Below are 12,180 nucleotides of genomic sequence, written 5' to 3' on the forward strand. Positions count from 1 at the left end.
AGATCAGAATTGCCCCCATCCTCCTCGCCTTTCGTAAGCTCCTTAACACCCACCTCTGCCATCAGGCATGGGGATACTGAGATATTCTTTCCCCCTGGGCCTCTACAGTTTACGCATGGTATGTCAGTATATATGTCTGGTTTTTATAATAAGGGTTTTTAGTTGTTTTATTATTGGATTGCTATACAGTATATTGTTTTTATCACTGTTGTTAGCTGCCCCGAGTCCACAGAGAGGGACGGCATACAAATCCAATAAATAAATAAAATAAATAACATATTCGATATAGGGTATAAGATATGTTATATCTTATATATTAAAATATCTAAGATGTTGTAAATAACATGGAAGCTGATTGGGAAAAAAGGCTCTGTTTATTGATGAACAGAATCACAACCTGTTGAATAGATAGATGGATGGATCTTTATAGGTTTCTGTGACTTTGAAGTTTGAACTGTTCTGGGGCTTGTGAAAATGAAAAATTTTGGCTTTGGGCTAAATAGTGGTGGGTAATTCTTATTTGATGTTTGTATCCCATGTTAGATTTTTTTTTTGGGGGGGGTAGGGGGCTGCATGCTCTAATCCTATCACTCTTGCTTTTGTTAGCTGCTAAAATGGCTGTGAAGGGGTTTCGAAATATCCTGTCTTGAATGGATTTCTGGTGGCAGTACTTGCTTTGCTTATGAATGGAGCCATCTAGATAATTGGCTTCCTTTGTCAATAAGCTCTTTATCTCCTTATGAGCTGTGAAGCTATTAAGAGGCTGCTTTCTGCCATTTAAGAACATGTTTCTCAATTTCTCCTTTGGGGAAACATAATATTCTGTCTCTGTTAATATTTCACCAAAATATTTTATTTGGGATGGGGGGCACTTGCCCCCCCAAAATTGGTGAATAAAAATAACAAGAGGCACAGGGGACATTACCCAATAATAATCTTTAAGGACCTACCGCTAATTCAAAATAGCAAGAATTGGGAGGGACTTTGGAGGTCGTCTAGTAGTCCAACCCCGTGCCCAACAGTGTGGAACAGACGTCCAGTTCTTTCTTGTGATAAAGGACACACAACTTTTGGTGGCAAGCCGTTCCACTGATTGTGGGCTGGTTGGTTAGAAAATCGTTTCCGTGGGAAACAATAAGGAGAAAGTGGCACTTGTCGCATCCGCTGCTTTACAGGTTCTCAGCAGAAGCAACGACACACAGGCAGCAGAGTGGCGCAGCGGAAGCGTGCTGGGCCCATAACCCAGAGGTCGATGGATCGAAACCATCCTCTGCTAATTCAATTTTTTTCCCTTTCCTGTATTTTTTTCTTTCTCTCCTTCCCTCTCCTTTTTCGTCTCTTTTCCTTTCCTTTCTTCTTTCACATTTTCCCGTCCTCCCTCCTTTCATTTTTTCTCTCCTCCTTTTCTTTTCTTTTCTTTTCTTTCCTTTTTCCTCTTTTCTTTTTTGTCAATAATAATAATAATAATAATAATAATAATAATAATAATAATAATTTACTAGATTTGTATTTGTATGTTGGGAGCGGCTCACAACAGCAAAACACAATGTATCAATCTAATGTTAAAAACAATTTAAAACCTTCCTTATAAAAAAACAATCACACAACTTAACGAACCATATATAAAAAACCATAGTAGTTAAGGGGATTCTGGATCCCAGGACAGATTGAGCCAAAATATATAATTAGTTTTTCAGCCCCGTTCCAGCAATTGTCTAACGGCGGTCCATATTTTATTTGATTTCTGAAAGGAGATCGCAAGCAGGAAAAAAAGGGGGAATTGGACTCAACGCAAGTGCTAATTTCCAAGCGAGGGAGAGAGAGAGAGAATGTGTAAGTAACACTTCACAGCTGGGACACCGCAGTCAGGATGGCCGAGCGGTCTAAGGCGCTGCGTTCAGGTCGCAGTCTCCTCTGGAGGCGTGGGTTCGAATCCCACTCCTGACACACGAGCAACCTTTTTGAAATAGAATACAGTACACTGTACTTGTACTTGCTTTTATATTATGATTTTAATATTTTACATTAGAATGCTTGCTTTTATAAACGATTCTATACATTTGCTGTGATTCCCACGTTGCACTTTCTTCCTCGGTTGAATTAAAGCAGAAGGGCAGAGTACAATATTCCTGCAAGTTTGGAGAAAACTTTTTCCCATCGATCAATACATTCGCATCTATATTATTACTGAAAGGAAGCAAACTGAGAAGCTAGCACATGTTTTTATGAAGAAGGTCAGCCAATTGTCAGCAAATTCAAAAAGAATAGGGGGTATCCAAAAAGTGTTTTCCAAAACTGGCGGCTGGATTTTTCTTTGAAGCAGTTTCACTTTCTCATCCAGCTTCTTCAGCTCTGAAAGTATTTATTTATTTATTTATCAATTAATTAATTTATCAATCAATTAATTAATCAATCAATCAAATTAATTAATCAATTAATCAATCAATTAATTTATTAACTTATTAATTTATTTATCTATTTATTTATTGATTGATTTGTATGCCGCCCCTCTCCGTGGACTCGGGGCGACTTACAACAGTCATAAAAACAGCATGTAACAACCCAATACTAAAACAACTAAAAAACCCTTATTTATAATACCAAACATACAAACATACCATGTGTAAATTGTAAGGCCTAGGGGGAAAGAATATCTCAGTTCCCACATGTCTGACGGCAGGTGGGTTTTAAGGAGCTTACAAAATGCGAGGAGGGTGGGGGCAATTCTAATCTCTGGAGGCAGTTGGTTCCAGAGGGCTGGGGCCACCAGAGAAGGCTCTTCCCCTGGGTCCCACCAAACAACATTGTTTAGTCGACGGGACCTGGAGAAGGCCCACTCTGTGGGACCTAACTGGTTGTGGGATTCATGAGGCAGAAGGCGGTGCCTGAGATAATCTGGTCCGATGCCATGAAGGGCTTTATAGGTCATAACCAACACTTTGAATTGTGACCGGAAACTGATCGGCAACCAATGCAGACTGCGGAGTGTTGATGTGACATGGGCATATTTGGAAAAGCCCATGATTGCTCTCGCAGCTGCATTCTGCACGATCTGGAGTTTCCGAACACTTTCCAAAGGTAGCCCCATGTAGAGCGTTACAGTAGTCGAGCCTCGAGGTGATGAGGGCATGAGTGACTGAGGAGGTAATGGAAGAATTTGCCAACTATCTGTCTGCAGGGAATCCTTCCATTCCCCACCATCCAGTCAGAGCTGAAGAAGCTTCTGAGAAGTGAAACATCTTCAGAAGAAAAAACCCAAGAAAGTCCAGTTGCCTCCTGAAAAAAACTTTTGCAACCATGGCCTGGATGATGGAGAATCTCTGCAGACTTTTATCCAAGCTTGTTCAGCTTTGACCTTTTTTTAAAAAAACGGGGCATGGGGGAAGGAAAAAAAGTTAAGTTGTCTCTTTGGGAGGAAAAAAAACACCTTTGCCTTAGTAAGCCCAGGTCTAGAATAGTACTGCATTGTTTTGGTCACCACACTACAAATAAGATGTTGAGACTCTAAAGTGCAGAAGAAAGCAACCAGGATAATTAGAGCTGGAGGCTAAAGCATGAAGAATTGCAGGAAATGGGTATAAGTATCTAGTTCAATTGAGGAGACATGATAGGGATCTCCCAATATTTGAGGGCCTGTTAGAGGAAGGAGTCAAACTATTTTCCAAACCACCTAAATGCCAGACAAGGGATAATGGATGGAAACTAGTTAAGGAGAAATTCAACCTCAAAATAATTTCCTGACAATTTAATTTAAAATAAAATAAAAAAATTTACCATTTTTTATAAAGCACTTATAATTTTATTATATTAAATACAGGCACTTCACACATATTAATAAAATGGAAGTTCTGATGCATTATTTTGCAAAGGTAACTTTCAAAAAATTATTTCAGTGGTTCTCAGGACTTAAAATGATCTATTAGTCAGATGGATTTAAAATTATGACCTTGGCAGTCCCAGAAGCCCAAAAAAGTTGTGGACAAAATTAAGTGGGGTGGAAAAGCTGAAATAAGAAATTGTCCCATGGACATATTTGCTGCCTCTATTAAAACAATTTTGTTAAGACTTCAATTTATTTAAAGGTTAATGGGTGGGAAATCCCTATATTTGGTATTTTGGGGGCTACAACCCATTAGCCACAATAGATTTTTAGCAGCTTGAATCTGGAGTGACATAAATACCAAAAATAAATTTTTGGGCTTGTCACAAAATACTATGCAGGCAAGAATGAAATACTGTACTCAGATTCTGTAAAATGGGCTGGAAATAGAAGCCGATCCCCAGGCAGAAACCTACCTTATTGCTACATCAAGCTATTGTAACATCTCAATCCAATGTTCCTTACGATTGGATCTCAGCTCCTTCTGGGAAGAAGTGGTGGCTCTTAAAAGAGCCTTTGGGGGTGTTGTCAGCGGGCCTGGGCGCGTCCTTTTATGCCCTCTCCCCGCGGATGCGGCGGGCCAGCTGGATGTCCTTGGGCATGATGGTGACGCGCTTGGCGTGGATGGCGCAGAGGTTGGTGTCCTCGAAGAGCCCCACCAGGTAAGCCTCACTGGCCTCCTGCAGAGCCATGACGGCCGAGCTCTGGAAGCGCAGGTCGGTCTTGAAGTCCTGGGCGATCTCGCGCACCAGCCGCTGGAAGGGCAGCTTGCGGATCAGCAGCTCCGTCGACTTCTGGTAGCGGCGGATCTCCCTTAGGGCGACGGTGCCCGGCCGGTAGCGGTGAGGCTTCTTCACGCCGCCCGTGGCCGGAGCGCTCTTGCGCGCCGCCTTGGTGGCCAGCTGCTTGCGAGGAGCTTTCCCGCCGGTGGACTTGCGAGCCGTTTGCTTGGTACGAGCCATAGCGTCAGGAACACTGAAACTTCTCCCTCGGAATCACGCGGAATGAAGCTCGGGCACCGTCCGTCTGCCTTTTTATAGCTCGCGCCTTTAGTCTGATTGGCTGAAATGGTTGGGTTCGAATGTCTAGTATCGACGCTGATTGGATGCCCACTCAAACAATGCCCGTCTCTCGCTCCGCCTTGCCACCAAGATCCTGAGTTGCTTTGTTTCCACGCCCACAATACTGTTAATCCGGCTCTGAATTAATGACAAAATATCAACTCTGGGCAATAGTTCATATGTTTCTCCTCCCGAAAAAATGTTTCAAGCTAACTTGCGTGAAATTGTGGGATTAAAACGCTCATCATTCGGCACTGTGTGTTACAACCAGGGTAATTGGGAGTATTCATTTCGTATTGGTCAATTCGCCGAAAACCCAATGTTGACCTAAAACAAAGTGCAAATCCTTAGGATTTCGTTTTCATTTGCCCTGCTTTCATTGCTAGATTTTATAACGCCCGATTCTAGTTGCTTTAAATAGCTTTGAGTGTTGTGGGTCAGGATTGCAATGTTCTGCACAAATATACAAGGCTCGGTAATTTTTTTTGGGGGGGGGGGCTCTGGTGTGTGTGTGTTTTCAGCAAGCAGAAATACGAGTACATTTGTGGTTTTAAAAATAAGTATGGTTTGTGTTAGGTGAGATACATCTTGACTTTTAAGATCAATGCCTGGGACGGAAACTGCCCTATTTCAAATTTTCAAAAGCAGACACACCAGTTGCTTCGAAAGAAAATTAGCTTGGATCTTTATAAAATAGGATCCATATATATAATATAGATCCATATACTGCATATATTAGATTTGTATGCCGCCCCTCTCCGGAGACTCGGAGCAGCATACAATATATAATTGTGTACAGTATATTATAAATTTATAATAATATATAAAATTGTATATACTATAAATATATAAAAGCAGCTCGAATCTACATAAAATAAGATATATATAGATAGATAGATCTATTTTACATCTATTTTGCTTTTCTTTATATAAAAAATAAAAACGCTTTGTTGCTTAGTCACCGGATTGTTGGCTACGCTCTTAAAGGGATAGAATTGCATTTAGAAAACTGTCCCCTAACAGTAGCTACTTTGAAAAGCCCGCCCACGTAGGAGATTGGATGGTGTTGGTGACTTGATTAGCCAAACAGAAAACGTCCTTTGAAATTGCCGCCATTCGGCAGTTTATTATGCCTCGGATGATATTAATAATATTAATATTAATAATAATTTATTAGATTTGTATGGGGCGGCTCACAATAATGCATCGTTTTATTTCATTTTCCTCCCGTTTTAACTGAGCACTCAATACGTAACTGTGCATTTTAGATATTTACTGTCTCGAAACAATGTACGGCAATCCGAAAGAATTTTTTATTTGCTATCCAAACCGAATTCCGGACTTCAAAAAATTGCCTTGGGCTCTAAGGACTCAAAATGGGATAAAGGTTACTTTTGCAAGAAGCAAATGGATCTTCCTTCGATTTTCTTTGCTTCTCATCCAGGAACCTTCTCTTCAGTTTGAATTTCCAAGAACCTTCTTGGATGAGAAGCCAACCATGAGCTGGATAATGGAGAATCTAGACTGTAGATTGTATCTATTCTATGTAAGAGATTGTATATATTAGTCACTCGGAATGGATCAATGTCTGCTTTTCATTACTGTATATCCCGAGAAAGCTTAGTGTATTGTGTAATTTTAATGCTCTTCTGGAGATAATTCAAGAGATTCTAGGATACTGTTTCACTTAAATCGAGACACGCTCTTTCCAGGAAAAGGTGGGTGGCTCTTAAAAGAGCCTTTGGGTGTCGTCGTGGTGGGCAGCCGAGGGAGCCTGCAGGCTTCTACTTCCCTTTGGCCTTGTGGCTCTCGGTCTTCTTGGGCAGCAGGACGGCCTGGATGTTGGGCAAGACGCCGCCCTGGGCGATGGTGACTTTGCCCAGCAACTTGTTCAGCTCCTCGTCGTTGCGGATGGCCAGCTGCAAGTGGCGCGGGATGATGCGCGTCTTCTTGTTGTCCCGCGCCGCGTTGCCCGCCAGCTCCAGGATTTCGGCCGTCAGGTACTCCAGCACCGCCGCCAGGTAGACGGGCGCCCCGGCTCCCACTCTCTCGGCGTAGTTGCCCTTGCGGAGCAGACGATGCACACGGCCCACGGGGAACTGCAGCCCGGCACGGGAAGATCGGGTCTTGGCCTTAGCCCTGGCTTTGCCTCCTTGCTTGCCGCGTCCAGACATGTTAAGATTCGAGAGTTAGAAAAGCTGAAAAAAGCTCGATCGGAGAAGAATGTTTGCCGTTGGCCGCTGTGTCTCCTTTTATTCACTCGAAAAGCTTGCAAATGCGAATTGCTATTGGTTCGTTTCTGCCGAGATTTTGCTGCGTCCAATGAAAGAAGACCCCAACAATAACTGTCTTCCGATTGTCCAATAGGGAAGAGGCGCTCTAGGCAGTCCAATAGAAGCAGGGTTTTCAGGAGTCGGTCATTAGCATAGTGAATGTACGGAAGCGGGCGGGGCTCTGCTTCTGAGCCAATGAAAAATGAGGTTTTTGAACACCTTCATTTGCATATGGCCCCTATAAATAGGGACGAGACAGAGTTTGCTCTCCAGAATTTCGTTTCGTTTTAGGCTTGGTGGATTGTTTTGCATTGCTGTTCGGTCATGCCTGAGCCGGCCAAGTCTGCTCCCGCGCCCAAGAAGGGTTCGAAGAAAGCCGTGACGAAGACGCAGAAGAAAGGAGACAAGAAGCGCAGGAAGACCCGCAAGGAGAGCTACTCCATCTATGTCTACAAAGTGCTGAAGCAGGTCCACCCGGACACCGGCATCTCCTCCAAGGCCATGAGCATCATGAACTCCTTCGTCAACGACATCTTCGAGCGCATCGCGGCCGAGGCTTCCCGCCTGGCTCACTACAACAAGCGCTCCACCATCACCTCCCGGGAGATCCAGACGGCCGTCCGACTCCTGCTGCCCGGCGAGCTGGCCAAGCACGCCGTCTCCGAGGGCACCAAGGCCGTCACCAAGTACACCAGCTCCAAGTAAAAGCGGGGCACGAGGAGAATAAAACCCAAAGGCTCTTTTAAGAGCCACCCACTTAATCCAAAAAAGAGCTGCAGCCCTGCAATTTAATTTAAAAGTGTTTGAAAATATTTTAAGAATACTGGGTAAGAGAAATGCAATTTTATGAAATGGAAATTCCTATAGCACAGAGATTTCCAATCTTTTCTATACCTGGCACCACTGGTGAATTTTTTTTTTTACTACTGCCTGAGGCATGGTGTGCTTGGTGGGGGGAAGACACTACAAAATCCCCACTCCAACTATTGCAACATCTCCATTCCCACCTTGTAGGTTACAGTATTATCAATTATTGCAATGATATGCACACATATTGTGAATAAAACATTTCATTATTCCGAATTACTTAAAGCATGAAAATTATATTCTACCTAGGAAAAAAATACTGTACATGCTTATTCAACTCTAGTTAAAACCATAATTGGATTAGGAATCTACACTGCCTAGTTAAATCAACTCATCCCTTGATTACGTTAAGGAAATAATTTGGGATTCTATTGACTTTAGGTAATGGAAATCCTTCTCTTTGTTTTGTTAATTAAGACGCTCTCCTGTTTGTTTTTAAATCTTTGTACCCCTGTCTGCATGCTATGTGTCACATATTAACTACACTGCTCAAAAAAATAAAGGGAACACTGAAGCAAGTAAGTTAAGTAAAGTAAATTAAGTAAATTAAACTTCTGTGAAATCAAACTGTCCATTTAGGAAGTAACACTGATTGACAATCAATTTCACCTGCTGTTGTGCACATTCAACTTTGTACAGAACAAAGTATTCAATGAGAATATTTCATTCAGATCTAGGATGTGTTCTTTGTGTGTTCCCTTTTATTTTTTTGAGCAGTATACATTTACATTGTAACTAGGTTAAATTAAGAATTAATGTTTCATATTTGTACACACAAAGAATAAATTTGCTAGTCCAAGAAGGGAGACAGCATGATCCATCACTGGGACTCTGGAGACAGGTGGGAGCAGGGCCAGCCAGAAGTGGCCAGTTCTCCAGACCACAAAATTTCCACTACTGGTACTCCAGAACCTGCTGGGTTTCATCCCTGGGTCACTAAGGGTAGTAGGGGTAGTTAAAGGGTTAAATAAGGTCCAGGAGGGAAGTGTCTTTAATGGGAAAGTGAACACAAGAACAAGGCGGCACAATCTGAGGTTAGTTGGGGGAAAGATCAGAATATTATTTGACTGAAAGAGTAGTAGATGCTTGGAACAAACTTCCAGCAGACGTTGGTATATCCACAGTAACCGAATTTAAACATGCCTGGGACAAACATAGATCCATCCTAAGATAAAATACAAGAAATAGTATAAGGGCAGACTAGATATACAGTACCAGGAGGTCTTTTTCTGCTGTCAATCTTCTATGTTTTCTAAAACCTGAAATACCCAAATATGCATTTTGAAGAGGCAACTGGACTTTCTTTTAATATGTTTTGCTTCTCATCTAAGAAGCTTCTTCTGCTTGGATAGGATAATGAGGAACTGAAGAAGCTTCTTGGATGAGGAGCAAAACATCTTCAAAGAAAAAAAGAACTAGAAAGTCCAGTTCTCTTCTGAAAAAACACCTTTGGGGCAAGTACAACCTGACAGTTTTTAAGGGAAAAAAAAATTCTTGCGTTGGCCGGGAATCGAACCCGGGTCAACTGCTTGGAAGGCAGCTATGCTCACCACTATACCACCAACGCTTACATACTTACTGCTTTTTTCCCTCTAAAGTTAACAATTCCTGAAGGTTGCATTTCTGTCTCTCCACAAGGTGGCGCCATTGGGTTACAAATTCTAAGCTCCTCCAGTAATTTATCCTTCCTAGATCATTAAACCTTCTTCAAATAATGCCTCGTCTTTTCCATGCAATTTTAAAATATATAAATTTTTCAGCCCTCCACAAGAGAAAGAAAAAGGCCCAGATCTGGATTCTTTCATAAGTAACCAAGCCAAGCATTGGAACGTATATCAGGATTCAGGCCCAGCTACAGCACAGAAACTGCTTTGGTCGTGCTGATGGATGATCTCTGGCGGACCCTGGACAGGGGCTTGTCCTCTGTCCTGATGCTTCTTGACTTCTCAGTGGCTTTTGATACCATCGACCATGGTATCCTTATGGCCAGCTGGAGGTGTTGGGAGTGGGAGGCACTGTCCCTCAGTGGTTCTCCTACCTCTCCGGTCAGTCGCAGTCGGTGTTAGTGGAGGGGTCAGAGGTCAACCTCTAGGTCTCTCCCTTGTGGGGTGCCTCAGGGGTCGGTCCTTTCCCCCCTGCCATTTAATATCTACATGAAACCGCTGGGTGAGATCATCCAAGGGCATGGGGTGTGGCATCATCAGTACACTGATGATACCCAGCTGTACATCTCCACCCCATGTCCAGTCAATGAAGCAGTAGAAGTGATGTGCCAGTGCCTGGAGGCTGTTGGGGTCTGGATGGGTGTCAACAAGCTCAAACTCAACCCGGACAAGACGGAGTGGCTGTGGGTTTTGCCTCCCAAGGATAATGCCATCTATCCGTCCATTACCCGGGGGGGGGGAATTACTGCCTCCTCGGAGAGGGTTCGCAACTTGGGTGTCCTCCTCGATCCACAGCTCACATTAGAGAAAAATCTTTCGGCTGTGGCGAAGGGGGCGTTTGCCCAGGTCCGCCTGGTGCACCAGTTGCGGCCCTATTTGGACAGGGAGTCACTGCTCACAGTCGCTCATGCCCTCATCACCTCGAGGTTCGATTACTGCAACGATCTCTACATGGGGCTACCTCTGAAAAGTGATTGGAAACTTCAGATCGTGCAGAACGCAGCCGCGAGAGCCATCGTGGGGATTCCTAGATTCGCCCACGTTTCTGCAACACTCTGTGGCCTGCATTGGCTGCCTATCAGTTTCCGGTCACAATTCAAAGTGTTGGTTATGACCTTTAAAGCCCTGCATGGCATTGGACCACAGTACCTCCGGAACCGCCTGCTACCACACAAATCCCAGCGACCGATAAGGTCCCACAGAGTTGGCCTTCTCCGGGTCCCGTCGACCAAACAAGGTCGTTTCGCAGGCCCCAGGGGAAGAGCCTTCTCTGTGGCAGCCCCGGCCCTCTGGAATCAACTCCCCCACGGAGATTAGAACTGCCCCCACACTCCTTGTCTTTCGTAAATTACTCAAGACCCATCTATACCGCCAGGCATGGGGGAGTTGAGACACCTTTCCCCCAGGCTTTTTTATACTTATGTTTGGGTATGTATATGTTGTTTGCTTTTAAAAATATGATAGGGTTTTATGTGCTTTTTAATTTTAGATTTGTTTTCACTGGAATATTGTTTTTATTATTGTTGTGAGCCGCCCCGAGTCTTCGGAGAGGGGCAGTATACAAATCTAATAAATTGAATTGAATTGAATTCCTATTGTTGACCTCCATCAAGGCTGACTCTTTGCTCTACTTCACATAGTCAGCTATTATTATTATTATTAGAGGTCAGGATGGAGAGAGTCACTCCCAGGAGTAACCTTTCCTAGTGAGGAAGAAAAAGAACTCTTGCTCCAGGTGAGGATCGAACTCACAACCTCGGCATTGCTAGAGGCAAAGTACTGCTGTATAAGTACCGCGCGCTAACCGATTGCGCCACTGGAGCAACTACCTAATTAATATTTTTTTCCTCAATCTTAGCAACTTTTATGTTTTTAAATAAAATTATCTTCAAAAATCAAAGCAACCCCAAAAACAAACATACAAGGGGAAAAAGTTTTGATTTACCACAGTTCCATATCAGTATATGTATCTACAATTTGTATTTTCTCCCTCCTCATATTCACATATTTATATTTATTGTTCCTTGCATATTAGCTATACTGCTTCTTATATAATTGTGCTTTGTTATTATATAAATATATTACTTTACATATGTTGTATGTTTAATACCATTTTACTAATATTCCCTAATTTCTAAATCATCCCTATTGAATAGTTTCTTACAATTATTCCTATCCTCTAGCCATTTATACCATTTGTTTCATATTAAATAATATTCCATTTCGTCTTTCATTTCTTTTGTCAATTTATTCATTTCCACACAGCCGAAAATTTTCCTTATCATCTCTTAGTCTCTTGGTTTTTCCTGTTTTTGTGCATAAATTAGCTACAATTATAATATGGAGAATTAGATGTAGAATAGAATAGGATAGGATAATAATTAATAATAATAATAATTTATTAGATTTGTATGCCGCTCCTCTCTGAAGATATG

General features: G+C 42.5%; 3 protein-coding genes and 4 non-coding genes across 7 annotated transcripts; 3 read left to right on the forward strand and 4 right to left on the reverse strand.

Moving 5' to 3' along the window:
- The first annotated feature begins 1,204 nt into the window (after positions 1-1,204).
- TRNAM-CAU (transfer RNA methionine (anticodon CAU)) lies at positions 1,205-1,276 on the forward strand. Its single transcript has one exon. It is a non-coding gene; the product is annotated as a tRNA-Met (tRNA).
- Positions 1,277-1,864: 588 nt separating this feature from the next.
- On the forward strand, positions 1,865-1,947 carry TRNAL-CAG (transfer RNA leucine (anticodon CAG)). Its single transcript has one exon. It is a non-coding gene; the product is annotated as a tRNA-Leu (tRNA).
- A 2,448-nt stretch (positions 1,948-4,395) lies between these two features.
- Positions 4,396-4,862, reverse strand: LOC139154695 (histone H3). The gene has a single exon (XM_070729588.1). It carries the CDS (start codon positions 4,840-4,842, stop codon positions 4,432-4,434), a length of 411 nt encoding a protein of 136 aa, XP_070585689.1. The 5' UTR covers positions 4,843-4,862; the 3' UTR covers positions 4,396-4,431.
- Positions 4,863-6,686: 1,824 nt separating this feature from the next.
- Positions 6,687-7,145, reverse strand: LOC139154696 (histone H2A type 2-C-like). Its single transcript, XM_070729589.1, has one exon. It carries the CDS (start codon positions 7,113-7,115, stop codon positions 6,726-6,728), a length of 390 nt encoding a protein of 129 aa, XP_070585690.1. The 5' UTR covers positions 7,116-7,145; the 3' UTR covers positions 6,687-6,725.
- A 366-nt stretch (positions 7,146-7,511) lies between these two features.
- Positions 7,512-7,945, forward strand: LOC139155001 (histone H2B 8-like). The gene has a single exon (XM_070730174.1). It carries the CDS (start codon positions 7,539-7,541, stop codon positions 7,917-7,919), a length of 381 nt encoding a protein of 126 aa, XP_070586275.1. The 5' UTR covers positions 7,512-7,538; the 3' UTR covers positions 7,920-7,945.
- A 1,631-nt stretch (positions 7,946-9,576) lies between these two features.
- On the reverse strand, positions 9,577-9,648 carry TRNAG-UCC (transfer RNA glycine (anticodon UCC)). Its single transcript has one exon. It is a non-coding gene; the product is annotated as a tRNA-Gly (tRNA).
- A 1,824-nt stretch (positions 9,649-11,472) lies between these two features.
- TRNAI-UAU (transfer RNA isoleucine (anticodon UAU)) lies at positions 11,473-11,568 on the reverse strand. The gene is made up of 2 exons: positions 11,531-11,568; positions 11,473-11,508 (listed from the first exon to the last, which is right to left on the reverse strand). It is a non-coding gene; the product is annotated as a tRNA-Ile (tRNA).
- Positions 11,569-12,180: the final 612 nt, after the last annotated feature.

Source organism: Erythrolamprus reginae, chromosome Z (assembly GCF_031021105.1).
Source record: "Erythrolamprus reginae isolate rEryReg1 chromosome Z, rEryReg1.hap1, whole genome shotgun sequence".
NCBI classification, from domain to species: domain Eukaryota; kingdom Metazoa; phylum Chordata; class Lepidosauria; order Squamata; family Dipsadidae; genus Erythrolamprus; species Erythrolamprus reginae.